The following is a 15278-nucleotide window of genomic DNA, read 5'->3' on the forward strand; positions in this document are numbered from 1 at the left end:
AGGGGCTCTCCATCCTGCTTCAAGTGACACAAATCGAGTTTGCACAGAGAGAAAAACCTGAAACCTTTTGTGTTGAACTGCAAATAAAAGAAGTAAATCAATCTGCTGTCACTCTATAACATTAATATAAAATAATAATAAAAAAAATTGTACAAAATATTACTATTGTAGGTTCTTACAATATGTTTATATCTATCTAATAATTCTAAAGATTATTATATGTTTTAGTACTTCAAATCCTTTTGCTCTTTTCTTTCTGTGTAGAACTGCAGCACGTAATTGAACAAGCTCGATTGTCGCCGGAGTCTTGAGACTTGCTGGTGATTACTCCAAGTCAAAGTCAAGATATAGTGAGGGGATCAGAGGACCTGGAGACTGGAGCAGCGGAGGAAGAGGGGGTGCGGTCTCCGAGGAGTGTGTTTGCATTCGGATTAGCATAAATTCAAGCGTGTCTCGGTGTGAATGTGTGAGGCAGACGCCGGCAGTAACTAATGAATACATTTGCATGGGCATGACTGTCGTTGTAGTTATGACCCCACTTGTATTCCCCTTGGAGTCCAATAGTTTGTACTCTGGCCTAGCCTCAAATAAACAGAGAAAAATTTTAGTCATCTTCGTATACTTATAAATGTGGAATATTTTGTTATATTTTAAAACATCTTTCTAGTCATTACCATTTTTTGATAATATCATATGTACATATAAATGATGATAATTTAATTTATTGTACAACGATAAATTATTTTTCTTCGATTAAAAAAATAATTATTTTTTATTGAAGTATAAATCTTTTAATGGTACGTACCCACTATGTGAAATAAGAAACATATTTGTACTGTATATTTTATTTTTATAAAATGTTTCGACATATTTTTCATATTATTCTCATTTAATATTTTGTAAGTTGTATGCTGAGCCTTTACAGGATTTTAAATACATATTCTCAGATTGTAAAAAGAAACAAGTTCTACTACAAGTTATTTTCAAAGTACTTACAATACAGAATAAAACAGCTGATCAGTGCAAAAAAGTTTATATCCGAAGAGCTTTGCTATCCAAAGTTTGCTTTACTGAAAACTTTGTTATTATACTATATCTTACCTATCTTTCAGTCCCCCAACTAATTGTTTCGCATTCGTCTCGCTCAGCAAGTCACGAACCGCCTGCATTCCACCGAGCAGAGCAGAGTAAAGCTGGGCAGATCGGATCAAATCGGAGTAGAGTGGTGCAGAGTGGTGCAGAGTGGAGCAGAGTGGAGCAGTGCAATTATAAACAAATCAACGCAATGCACAAAAATTGTTGTTTGGTCGTTGCACCCGAAAATGGAGACTCACTCCGCAGTCCGCTGCACTCGAAAAACACTTCCTTGTTTCTTTTGAAACTAAGTTGCGGGAAACGGAGTCGGTATGCGAAAAAGCAGACCGCGCATCCTTCGGCGCCATTAAGCTGACAAATTGTTATCGTGGTCGTCGCCGGGTCCCCAAGTCGTAAATTAAGAGTCACTTGCTCAGCACAGATAGCACAGCCACTCTGGTCGCAATTCCAGCATCCACCAAAAACCGAGAGCCTTTCACCCACTTTCGGCCACCGAAAGGCAATGCATCATGCACTTGTCAGAAAGTGAAAAAAACAACAACAGCAGCAGAGAAGTAATACAAACTGGATGCTTAGATACCCTGACAATGAAATTACAATGTTTAATGTTAACATATTAACCTATAAAGGTAATATCTAATACTCAAATGAGTCAGAAATCATCAATATAAGCATGTCAGCACAATTTTTATGATCTCTGATCATGTTTTGTACATAAAATATAGTGTTACAGGTTTCTGATTTGTTTGAATCTTAGTTATCAAATTCCAATCTTTACAACTCCTCACTCCTTAAACGAATTGTACTTGAAAACTATGATAATAAAAAAAACATAATATCATTAAACTTATTTTAAATACTTCTTAAAAATAGTAAAGCTAAAGGTGGTCTTAAAATCTATAAAAGTATTTTAAAAACACCCAGAAAATTTTAGTAAAAATAAATTTCCCGATTTAAATCGTATCAAAAACTTAATAATAACGCCAAGACCACCTTCCTCTGAAAACTTAAAGATCCTCTCACAACGCGGAAAAAAGAAAGACAGAATGTGGTGTTGGGGGAGGAGAAAGCGACGGCTCTGCTCCACTTTTGGCTGCGTTACGCAACTACCGAAGTCTCCGTCTTTCGAGTCCGTCGCCTGTCTGCATTGCTGTTACAGTTACAAGACACTCAAACAATGAGCACAGGCAAAAATGGTAATAAAGAAAGAAGAAAAAGTCTGGGACCGAATCTCAGCCACAGACTGAGTGCTTCCCCCCTCGATAACCCACTGACTGACCCTCGAGTGGTCATCCCACGTTGTTGATTGGAGTTTCATTACCAACTCAGCGCTGGGTGAAATGCGTCCAAGAGATAAATCAAGCGGCCTGAGACAATACATCAAGTGGAGGAGCTACACGTAGAAAAATTTAGCACACTAAAGAAAAACCAAAATCCATCACATAATTTAACAACTTCGAAAAATTATTTATGTCCAAAGTTTTTTTTCGTAGGTATTCCTAAAACAAAACAAGAGGGAAAGCTATATTCGACGGCCTCGACTATCATTACTCAGCTAAGGGGAGTGCGAGAGAGATGGACGTATGCAAGCAGCAAAGCGACTGCACGAAATGGACTAAAAACCAATGTAAGATCATTATCCCTAAGGGAAATTTTTTTTCCAAAGTTTAAACGCGTTTCATTTCAAGTTAAATACCGATGTCTAAAAAACATTTTATGAAAACAACGTGGCTATATTAGTAATTTCTACTCATATATCAGCGTATATAATTGTAACATACCACAATTCGTTCGGCTTACAATTAACTTCTGAAACATTTAAAACTCAGGGTGGGGCCGATATGAGTAGCGAACGAATTGTAGTTGAGGTGAGCAAGCTGTTCATCGAAGGTCGTCTTGGGTAGAGGGAGGAAGCATCCGGAACTGTCAAACTCGGAATTCCTCTCGTTCGATAAAACAAAGTTATTAGGCAAATATTTCGTCATATATATTTGTATTATCTTATTCACTTAAAAATTAACGGCCTCCTCCGTCTCCTTTTACTAACTTTATATTTATGGTTTTACGAAGTGTCCCTGAAAGTAAATGGTGTCCTCATCGCGAATGACGTAGGCAAATGGATGATCGACATTGAACCGGAAGGCGTTGCAAGTTGGGCACCTCGATACAATTCCAGCACCTGCGATTTCAACAAAAGTCGTAAAAAGTGTGACACCTAAGAAAATCAAGAGTACCTGTTACAGCTGCTGCCTCGGCACCCTCTTCGTTAACCTCAATGAAAGCCTTGTGTGTGACTTTAGTGATGCTCGCTCCTGACGGTTTCACTAGACCTCTAAAATCCGCACCACCAGTAAAGGCATCTTGTATGCCCATCTATAGATGCAGATTATAAAAGTGATCCCATAATTATCGGGTCATACTTACCGTCGCAAGAATACCCTTTAGCTCTGAGGAAAATTCGATTTTAAACTTTGGCATCCTTAATTGCACGACCCGGCTATTCAGCTTTTGAGAGAAGCCTGCGATCTTCTGCTCCAATTCTGGCAAGCCATCGACTTTTTCCGGCAAAAATATGACCATGGAGAGGCTTGAATTCCGGTAAGGAAGCTCTATCACTTTGGCATCCAAGTCGGGAATTAATCCCACCCTAAATGTGCCCACTAGCGACATCATCTGGACAGGAACGGTATTTCTGTCAGCAGATCGAAAATCGCCCACTTTGGTTCTTTTAGGGTCGAATTCGTACTGCCACTGGCCTTTGAAGTAAATTGCATTCACGAGAACCATTATCAGACGCGAGGACATATCATTTTTCTCAACAACGGTTTTTATCCTGCTGCGCGTCTGATCATTCACCCACTTATTGACGATCGAAGCGGCTTTTTCAGAATCAGTTAAGCTGACAGCCTGCGCTTCGGCCTTAAAGGAATCTTTGACAAATTGATTAAACTGCGGAACTATAGTGTAGCGATCGTTTACGAATATGCGGTTGGCCAGATCGAGGATGGCTACCTTTTCACGACCTTCGAGCCTTGTCAGAAATTCCTTGTATTTACGAGCCACTGCCTTTTTATCCGTGGGATGTTTCAGAACGTTCCTCATTTCTTGGGCTGTCTTTCCCCCAGCGGCCATGTAGACCATACTCAAGGCAATATCAACGGAAAGAGGCGAAGAAATAAGATTCTTGCCAGCATAACCTTTGGCCAAAAGTTTGTACAAATCATCGGTGAATCGGCAAGTCACTGACGTGGCCAATAATATCAGACCTTTAAGAGAATTAACGAGGTTTTAAGGAAATAAAATTTGTTACTTACCTATGTACTTCATTTGGAAAGTGGCTCACAAATAAAAAATTGTTTCAGAATGTCAGTGTTATTTATACTGTGTATAATGATCAAATTAGATTCCCCATCGAGTCTTATAATTTGATTGGTTCAGTATGACTTATAAATGCATTCCTTTTTCTAAAGATTACATAAGAGCAAGAGAAAACGCTCTAGTCGAGTCCCTCGACTATCAGATACCCGTTACTCAGCTAACCAACTTCTTGCTAGATACTCATTGTTAGTTTACAAATGGTCCGATTTGAACAATACTTTCCGACGAATCTAATATACGCTTTTAGTCTACGACAAAACCGACATTGTGGATTATGTTATACTGAAATCTTTATAATTTTAAGTTATTTTTTCTTACAAAAAGTTGTATTATTTTTTTCCGATGCGTATTTATTACCCGTCAAATTGATTTTTAATGGATATAACAAAACTAGTTTATAAAAAATCGGACCTTAAATGTTTTAGTTTTTCTAGAAGGAATATAAATTTCGAATGGCTTTATTATTATATTTACTTTAATTTAATATAATTAGGTGTTATATGGTTTTTGTATATAGTTATCACTAAGTTTTATTGAAATTTTAATCAACATTTTTAGCTTGTCAAAAAAAAATTGGTAAGCAATTCACCATTTTTGTAACTCTGTTTTCTCGCAGTGCATGTCAGGTCTTCTCTCTTCCCTCGTAACTCGCAGCATCTTAAGTGCCTCTCGCTCTAATGTTTTCTGTTTGGCTTAGGACAAATGCCACTGATATTGACATTTTCCGTTTTCAGTTCGGTTCGAAATCTCCAAATTGACATGAGAAACTCTTTTTCGGGAGAAGGGCGCCAGTCTTTCTACCTCTTTCTTCGGCTCTTTCTTCGAGTCTTTGTTTTCGCTTTGACATTTTGTAAACACTTCCGCGTGCTCTGATTGTTGTTGTATTTTCTGTTGTCTATAAGTCTATAAAAGACTTTGTTGCTATTATTGTAATTGATGGTTTCATTTTGTAGGCTGGCTTTTATATTCGCCTATGTGTGTATGGTGCATTTAATGACGGTTATTTGTGGGTGATTGCGTTTGATGACAATCGCGTGAGCGGTTTTCATACCACAAGGCCTTCAGATTTTGCTGGCTTAAAATATTCACACGAATTTATCAGAAACGATTAGAGGTAACCATTTATAGTTCATATTGTTATCTAATTGGGGTCACTTAATTGTCAATTAAAATTTTTTATCAAAACACGAATTTTTATACCCGTTACTCGTAGAGTAAAAGGGTATACTAGATTCGTCGAAAAGTATGTAACAGGCAGAAGGAAGCGTTTCCGACCCCATAAAGTATATATATTCTTGATCAGGATCACTAGCCGAGTCGATCTAGCCATGTCCGTCTGTCCGTCTGTCCGTCTGTCCGTATGAACGCTAAGATCTCGGAAACTATAAGAGCTACAATACTGGGATTAGGCATGCAGATTCCTGAGATTCCTGCGCAGCGCAAGTTTGTTTCAGAAGAGTGCCACGCCCACTCTAACGCCCACAAACCGCCCAAATCTGTGGCGCCCACAATTTTCATGCTAGATAAAAAATTTTAACTGAAGTGTATTGGTCTCGTCAATACCTATCGATTGATTTAAAAAAAACTTTGCCACGCCCACTCTAACGCCCACAACGCTTAAATCTGTCTACCGCCGGTAGGTGGCGCATTTGCTGCTTGCATATCTCCATTGGTCCCTTTACCTGAGTAACGGGTATCTGATAGTCGAGGTAATCGACTATAGCGTTCTTCCTTGTTTTAGATTTAATGGTTGCTGCACCTTAAGAAATTATAGATTTCTGAAAGAATTTTTCGAGTATTCAAATAAGTCTTAAACAAAACTTAAGTTGTGGCTTTAGTTGTACTACCAAAATTCCCTCGAATAAGGCTATACATTTTTATTTTGGTAACAATAATCATATGAAGAAAAAATATTTTACTGATCTCATCCAGTACCAAACTTTTTTAATATATCAAATAATAAATGCTTTTCAAGGAAAAGTTTTTTTTCCCTTCAACGCCCTTGAGTTTAATATTCTCTTTTTTATGGTTCATAAACCTACCCCAACACACTTTTTTAAACTTCATTGTTTGCTTCGTTTTCGTGATGAACACCTCCCTCAACCGCTTTTATCATTCATCCAGTTCAGCACGCATCGAATTACCTTGCAGCCTATTCAGACACCCTACCATCCATCCATCCATCTCTTTATCTAGCTATCCATCTTAACAACCTACGACAAGCGTAATTACATTAATCCACCGGCACGCGCCGATTCCTCGATTCCCGACATCATCAGCGCTGTCTTCTGCTTCCTTTTCTTGGCACCTTCGAGTCGCTCTCAATTTTATTTTTATTTTCTGCCCACCCCCCGCAGCGTTATGAATATCAAATAACCAATCAACGTATAACAAAGTTTTTGAACACTAATCCAAAGGCGAATCAATCAATGGGCTGAGGACAAGGACGAACCCAAATCAATCAAACTTTTGTGTGCCCAACAATATTCGTTTACATACACATGAAAATTTAAAACTTTTGCGAACTGAAGCCACGTGCGAAATTCTGGGCGACAAAAGAGGTGACAAAAGTATTCATAACCCATCCGGAGGGTTGTGTTTATTTTTCACCCCTATCGCACCTTCCCAGAGGCAACTCGGGTGTCTGAGAATTGATTATCCCAAATGCAAATTGCAGCTAAATTTAGTTCAGCGAAAGTCATTTGTCAAAGTGACAAGCCTCGGTTTTTTGTTTCGGTACACGGAGAAAAGTTTATCAAGGAAATCATAATAAAGTTAAGGGTTGAAGTAAGATTTAATATGACATCAAAGGAGTTGGATGTAAATAAAACTTTTCTTTAAAGTAATGAAAATATTTTGAGAACTAATAAAGCTTATAAATAAAATATAAATAAATAAACAAAAAACTAAAAATAAAATATAACAAAAATCCTTGATAGAAAAAAAAAAAATAAGTTTCAGAAAATTTTAAGGTTCGACATAAAGCATGCAATAAGTTATTTTAGACATAACAGAAATTTTAACAATTCCAATTCTTGAAACTTTTACATAACTTTTACACTTTATAAGACATTTTAAAAATCACAAGAACTCAGCATATTTTTCCGCTGTGTATTAAATATTTATCAGCCACCTTTTCAGGTCCATCTCTTGCAAAATTATTTACCGGCACTATGTCCTTTTTTTTAACCGGATGATTAATATCATCGTGATTTTTCCGAGAGTCCAGGGGATTAGAGACTGGACATTGGCTACTCCCTGTTTGCACAAATGTTTAAGTTGTTGTGTCAACAGGAGGCGGAGGAATCGGAGGAGTCCGGAGGGAAGAGGCAACGGCAACGCAATGTGCAGATAATTAATGATGGCAAACAACACGCTCGCACATGGGGAAACCCGAGCTGCCACTGACCGAAAGGTATTAGCATGATAAATGAGCCACACCTCATCCCCAAGTAACCCACTCACCGAGATCGGGAATTATATAATTGCCAGCGCATTTCGAGCGATTATTCAGTGCCTTGTCAGGTTGTTGCGTTTGCCAAAAATGATTAATGCCCCCGGGCAGGCTCTACTGTGACCCAGTTCAACACCTCGGGATGTCCTTTGCTGAGCAGATGTCCTGTCCCGAGGGTGTGGGCTTCTTCAAGGAATTTTCTCCTTTTTTCTTGGTTTTCCTTTTGCACTCTTACTGGGTCTTTGCGCACCTTAATGTGGTCGCATTTGTGCTGATGGCTTCTCTTGAGTGGATGATGCGGTGCCCAAGGTCCTTTGAGCTTGTCTAAGCGAATTTGTGGATGAGCCACTAGTTAGGTGACCAACGGAGGAAAGCGTGATTCAAGATGGCTTACGAAGTAGGTGGGACACTATAAAATAAAAGGATGCGGAATTTAAGTATACATTCTTAAATGGAAACCAAATTAAATTACTTTATTTGTTAACAAATCCTAAACTTTTAGAACCAAAACTTGATAGCTCATACTCGTTTTTAAGAAGCTGAAAATTACAAAATGAAAATATATTTGAAAGAAACAACTATATCTTCACATCGACTTTGGATGGAGTATAAATATTTAATTGAAATACAACATTTTATATAGAGCTAATATAAGATTGCCGATTTATCACGCAGCCATTTCTAAACCCAACTAATCGACTGAACCAGAGTGCTCTTCAGACATTCCGTAAACAGCTCACGTGTAAGAATGCCACCATCACTGATTGAATTACGGACAAGTTGGAATGTGCCACAGAAACTTTGGAACTACCTATCCCAACCGCCCACAGTTCGTCCGCAAAAAAAAGCAAACACCTCTTTCCTACCCCAACATCGATAACTTTTGAAACATGGCCATTTTAAAAGTTGCCGACAGATAGAGGGACACAAAGTCCCAGCAAATTGGCTGGCTCTCATGGGAAATGCTTTGGGTGCCGAGTGGGCGGGTTCTTTAGTGGGCTCTGTTCGCCAGCGAAGCCTTTTAGCCTGCCTTTCAATGGGATCTTTATTGATGGGGTCATTTGTGGGCGAGCCAATCGCCCGTCCACCTGTTGGTCCAATGATAACTGCGGCCGCAAAAAAGGTTCAACTGGCGAAGGACCTTTTAGCCCCCAGCCATTCTTTTCCCAGGCCTTGAGTAATGGCCCACGTACGCGCTTTGGCGTTTAACTTTTAATTGAATTCGATCAAATGCATCTGATAAAATTAATTGAGGCTTGCGTTTCATACTCCACCTATTTGGCCACAAAGTTTTTAATGAAACACTTGAAAAAGAAAGTATGCGGGGAAATATATTGTTAAAGAACAACCTTAAAAGGTTATATTTTTATAGAATAAATAAACTAATTTCTCTTATTCATTTAAATATTAAATTTTAATATGTAAAATATATAATTTTTAAATTTATACAAATGGTGGAGTCAAATAATAAAATTATATTTTGAAAAATCGAAAAATAGTTTGCTTAACTTTTTTGGGCCAATGATATTTTTATTATAGATTATTATATTTATTAAACAACTGTGAAGAGTCTGCAACTTAAACAAAGCTAATGATAAAAATATGTTTATTGTACAAGAACATTATTAAAAGGTCAAGGTTTAATAAAATAAAAATAAAGTTTTTAATTTACTTGAAATTTAATTTCTATAGTTAGGAAATATATAAAATATTTGGCAACTAACAAAATTCCTTTTAGAAATGTCGAAAAAAAATTAGTATGATTTAAACTTGGCCAATTATGTTGTTATGCTTTTAGTTTTATCCCGAGAAAGCTCTTCTGCCTTTCCGGTTTTAATTTCGACAATTGTCAAGCGTCTGGCACTTGACCAAAACTTTTTAATTGACTTTGTGCGTTAAATTTCGGCGCCCGCCAACTTTGGAAACCGACGAGAAACTGAAACCAACTAACCGGGTAACTAGTTTGCATATGTTTTCTCTTTCTCCCGCTTTCAACCCCACTAATTGATGTTGCCAATTTGCGATGCGTTCGCTCTGGCCCGCAAAACTTTTCGAGCGGCATTTCATTAGCGGTTTTTGGCGAAAAGTGGCTAACGAGAATGTGGAGGAAAATTGCGTGCGGGTTGATTGAACGAAATATGTGTGCGTAAAGGGCTTTCGACTGCCTAAAATTTATGAAATATGAAACCTTTCAGGCTTTGTTTAAGCATGCTCCCATGATAAATTGCCCAAGAGCGAACACTCAAAAGCAGAACAGCCGCAAAGTATGCCACGGAAATGGCTACCCAAAAGACTTCTAAGGAAAATGGAAAAGCGGAAGGTCAAAAGAAGACAGGTAGCCGGCTAAAAGGAAAACTCCTGAGCAGGATGTGGGCAATTTGAGTATTTTCATAATTTCCGCTCCCGACCCAAAACCGAACTTCCTGCTAACCTGCTTATTTATGGTTTAATAACCCGCCGACGAAAACAAATAAAAATCAAAATAAATACAAATAAGAGGGACTAAAAGCAGGCAAAATAAAAATAATGCCAGATAAGGGCGAGTGGCCTGCCTGCATTGACATCATTATAATAAATTTAATACGACAGGATTGGAGCTCTCTCGCTAATTTCATCAAACATCAAAGGACCAGCAGAAGTTGTAATATATGCAAATGCCGGGCCAAAAATCCAGGCATCGCTCAGATTATGTTGTATGAATATTATCCTTTCCGAAGGGCCTCTGTTTGCGTAACTTAACACGAGTCGATGCGGAAACACGGGGAAAAAATTTGCATAGTCAGGGGGTGAGAGGGATGAATGTTAATGATTTTCCAGCGACAAATGATTTCCTGGCCTTCGCATCAGTTGATTAATTATTGATTTCGAAATTTGATTAAGTGAATGTCGAAAGGGACGGCTCAAAGCGAGGCTGACAAAATCAGTTCAACTGGAAAAATGCTGATTAATCGGAGACTGATCAGTTGTCTACTCAAAAGGGTATATCCAAAGGCGATTTTCGCTGGCGGAAATAGAGCAGTATTACAGCTTGATAGATAAAAATTAAATGGAAACCCATTTTATAAAATATATACTTCAGATGTTAGTGTGTGACTATTAAAAAAAAAGTATTTAATAAAATAAATTTCTAGCAAATATTTTAAAACATTTATGGAGCAGTAATATATATTATTTTTCAAACTTTTTTGCTATCACTTATACAATTTCATTATATTACAAAATTCTTAAGTCCATGGAGATGTATTTTTAAGGTCTTGAAATATAAAATATATCTATATTGTTTTACATTTCCTATCGAATTTAATTTATTTCAAATACAAAAATATCTATATTCTAGAATTGATTCTTGAATTTTTTAGGAAGAACAGCTGAACACCATTTGATCTTCAAAACAGGCATGTCCAAAATGCGGTTAACCTGGTCATTCTGAACCACAGAAACAGAAGGCGTGTGGGTCAACAGAAAACCAAACTGAAAACGAATACGACTCCCAAACAAAAGGCAAATGAGTAAAAAATTGCGCGCAGGCGCATAAAATTTAATTAAATCGAGCGGAGAGCAACCCTTGAAATCAGTCGAGATCAGAATGGAAACCGGAATGACATTGGATTCTGACACGAGTCCATCAATTCCATTGTGCACTCCACACAATCCACGCAATTAGACACAGTGAGAGCATTACCAGAAGCTGAACCCATCTTTGTTCTTTTTTCAAAAACTCCATTTGAAAATATGCAAAATGTGGGTAGAGTAGAGCAGGGAATTCGTTCGACCTGTCAGAATGACGAAGAGGGATATATGTAAGCCCATTCGACGGAGATTCAATTGAAGAGATAGACTCTACCTGAATTAGAGCACAGACAAATCGGAGATAAAATCTGTAAGTTATTTGAAAATATCAATCAGACACTTGAGCCCAGCCAGGCGTGAAAGAAAACCTAATTTAAATATTATAAATGCTGAGTACAAGTCAATGCCCTGGCTGTGGGATTGTCCCGTCAAAGGTTCACATCAGGTCAGGACAACTCAATTGGAAAGAAATCTAATGAACTTGAAGTGCTTCCAGTTGAATGCCGCAACCTGAGGAAACTTAAGAAAATGATTATGAAAATAGGTCAGCAAATTGTTTGAGGGGTGAAGAAAATGCAAATGTCTGGCAAGCAGATTTTCCCTTCACCACAAAATCAAATCAATTGAAAGAAAATGCATAAATAAACACAAAGAAATTGTGTAACAGAAGCTCAATTGAAGCTGTCAGTTGTTGGTTTTTGTAATTGTTTACCTGAGAAACAAAAAGATCGAAAACTAGTTTTTTTAAAGAAATCTTGCAGCTCGTTGTGAAATCCTGCCAAAACAAACAACCCATGAAATGTTTTACGGAAAAGCAAACATGTTTGAATAGGATGTTCTTAAACATGTTGGGTTGAAGGGATAATGGTTGCAACACGTTGGGTTTGATCCTTAATAAGGAATGTTGGATCTCAAAAATGTTTTTAAAGTATATTTTTGTATTTAGAGATTGGCATTTTATACGACCTTTTTTTGTTGGAGAGAAGTTTTTGATAATTTGAGGTCATGTCTGGGACTTCAAGAAATCTAAGTCTCAACATTAAGCCAAACATAAAAAGGAGCGACGAGCTTGGAGTTTCGAAGTTTCTGGAATCAAAACGATATCATAATAAAAACAAATTTGATGAAATATTGTTTAACAATATTAAGGAGCCTTAACTTTTATAGAAACTATTTTTCCAACTGATCACCGGGTGCTGTAAATTTAGAAATAATGATAGAAAGAATAGAAGACTTTTCGAAATCACCCCTAACCTCTTCGCACCCTTCGGACAACCCACGATTTGTCCAATTGTCAGCTCATAAAATATAGATCAGCCCGAGAGCAGAATCAATATTGTCAGCTAGTTTATGAGACTGTGCAAAAATATGAGAGGCCCATTAAAAATAAATCAAAAGGCTGGCAGCGATGGGCATTATAGCACAACCCCTAAAACGGCGATCCGGTTCGGGACTAACCCAAACCCTAACCCTTTTGGTCAGGTAAAGGGGCAACGTCAGCCAGTCAAGTGTGCAAAAATGCATTAAAACAAGCGCACGCGACTTTAGAAATATTTTTAAAAAAATATTTGCACTTCACTGGAGTGAGGAAGGGTTTGGGCTTGGTTCAGGTTTTCATTTTTTTTCGACTATTGGATTTTGTGATGTAGTGTGGCTTTTGTTTTTGTTTAAAACTCCTTTATTACCTCATATCGATGTCAGAGTCTGGAGTCTGACTGTTTATGCTTGCATTTCCGGTCTGTTCGCACAAAAGGTTCCAAACAATAGAGGTGAGGGAGGCTGGTTCCGCGAACAACACAGATATCTTCACAGCAGCTGACCTAATACGGCATCCAACAATTTCAGATTACCTCTAATTGATCGTCGATTAGGCCAAAGACTCTTGGCATCGGGACAGGAACTGGTCACATAAATATCTTATTTAAATTACCCCGTTGGGGGCGATTTCTCCAGTGGAATCGATTTAAAGTGATTCTGTTTTCATCGTAGGCGTCGTCTGAGCTACTTGTTCTACGCGTATCAGTACACCCAAAAAAATATTCATCGTGAATTTTAGATTTTTTGTGTTTATGGATACTGTTTTTAAAATTTGAGAAATTGTTTCTTTGGTTTAGAAAACGAATTTTCTATAAAAATTTGTAAGTTGATAATTTTTTAAATATTTTTTCAGTGTATAGCTACATAACCTGCTTCGAATTATAGATGGAATCGTGAATTGGTTACGAAGTTGTATTTTAGAGAGTTTATGAGACTTAAAGTTATTAACTATATTGATGTGGAAACTTTATTTAAAATCAACCGACCTAAAAATTTTCAAAGATATCTCTCATCACATGATAACGGCGCTCTTTTCAGAAACATCTTTATTAATTAAAAAAGAATTTTTAAAAAGTACCAGAGGTATGTATGTAATCAAACTTAATAAGTTACAACTCACGATTACATCTCAAAGAAATAAGAAATTTCAACTGGCGACACTCGGGCGAGTTTTAATGAACTATTAGCAACTAAAGTGGAAAGAGCTGGAAAGGGTTCGCGTATAGAGAGCCAATCAATCAATCAGCGAAACTGTCTCCGTCTGAGTCTGGGTTTTCTCTAATTAACATGTGGCCATCAGCAGACCTGGCAACTCTGCGAAACTTTTCGCCTGGTTTCTGCAAGTTATTTGCATATCTCGGCTCGGGCCGAATGCAACTTGATTTGCAGTTGGCGATTAGCGTCTGCGATTACATTTAAATGCTTGCCACCGGCTGCCGCAGATTTGATCATGATTGATTGATCGTCCATTAGAGATCGCCCCAATAGATGCCTGAGATGGGCTGCGATTTGATGTATTGGGCTGTGCTTTTGGTTAAAATGTGGGTTGTGAGGAGTAAGGCAGTAGAGCGGGAAATCCCACAATTGTTGTTTGAAGTGCAGTGGAAAAATATAAATAATTGCTTGAACAGTGGAATATTTTTTAAGTCTAGAAGGATTAGTTTTCGTATGATAATAACTTTTTTAAAAAGGTTAGTATTCTCTTTAATCCAACGTTGTCTTAAAATTAGGATTTTTAAAATATAGTCTTTCTTTTGTATCTAAAATTAAAGTTAACTACACTATCGTAAGTTTCAAATACCTTAATATCATTTTAAGAAAAACAAGTTAAATATGTTACAGATCTAAATTTCTGTGACCCATTGATTTGTTCCACTATTCCTTTGACCCATATATGACTATCCCACAAAATCATTGACTTTTCTTTGTATCCGCTGCCAAACATCCTTAAGTATCTCACCATTAGCTCTCACTTTCTGCTATCCCGAGGAGTACAAAACAGAACCACTCGCCTTGCTCTAATTGTGCGAATTCCCACAAAAAGTATTCAACGCTTCGAGCAAGGCAACTGCGGAAATTTCCTTTTATTTTTCTTCCACTTTCCTTCTGCTCGGTGTAGTTTTCTTGGACAAAAGGATTTGGGCTCTTGGCTCAACGGATTTTTTCCCAGCTTCCCGGCTAAAGGGTTGCTTACATTCTTCGTCGGACAATGAATGAAAGGGAAAATCTATTTTCCTCGGGCCGGCAAAGAAAAGCTAAGCAAACAAACAAACAAAAACACAACAAAAATCGAGGAAAACCGAAAAAGTAGAAAAGTTTTCCCCCCTATTTTTGTTGCACTTTTCCTCCTGCGGTGCAGCATTGTTCTTCCCTGAATTTCTGCCTCGGACTTGGGACTTTGTCCCAGTTTTTTCGTAAGTGGAGCACTGCCAAGGGAGAGGGGTCTAAAAAACAGCGTGAAATC

General features: G+C 37.6%; 1 protein-coding gene across 1 annotated transcript; it reads right to left on the reverse strand.

Moving 5' to 3' along the window:
* Nucleotides 1–3060: 3060 nt before the first annotated feature.
* Nucleotides 3061–4529, reverse strand: LOC119546671 (serine protease inhibitor 42Dd-like). The gene is made up of 4 exons (XM_037853130.1): nt 4410–4529; nt 3520–4361; nt 3330–3468; nt 3061–3274 (listed from the first exon to the last, which is right to left on the reverse strand). Exons 1-4 carry the CDS (start codon nt 4420–4422, stop codon nt 3150–3152), a joined length of 1119 nt encoding a protein of 372 aa, XP_037709058.1. The 5' UTR covers nt 4423–4529; the 3' UTR covers nt 3061–3149.
* Nucleotides 4530–15278: the final 10749 nt, after the last annotated feature.

This window comes from Drosophila subpulchrella, chromosome 2L, assembly GCF_014743375.2.
Source record: "Drosophila subpulchrella strain 33 F10 #4 breed RU33 chromosome 2L, RU_Dsub_v1.1 Primary Assembly, whole genome shotgun sequence".
NCBI lineage: Eukaryota > Metazoa > Arthropoda > Insecta > Diptera > Drosophilidae > Drosophila > Drosophila subpulchrella.

Bases quoted from the DNA above. Each gene is read 5' to 3' on its own strand.
- LOC119546671 (XM_037853130.1), bottom strand. The intron at 3,469-3,519 runs GTAAGTATGACC...CTGCATCTATAG, and splicing joins TAAAGGGTATTCTTGCGACG to ATGGGCATACAAGATGCCTT. The intron at 3,275-3,329 runs GTACTCTTGATT...TTGAAATCGCAG, and splicing joins CGAGGCAGCAGCTGTAACAG to GTGCTGGAATTGTATCGAGG.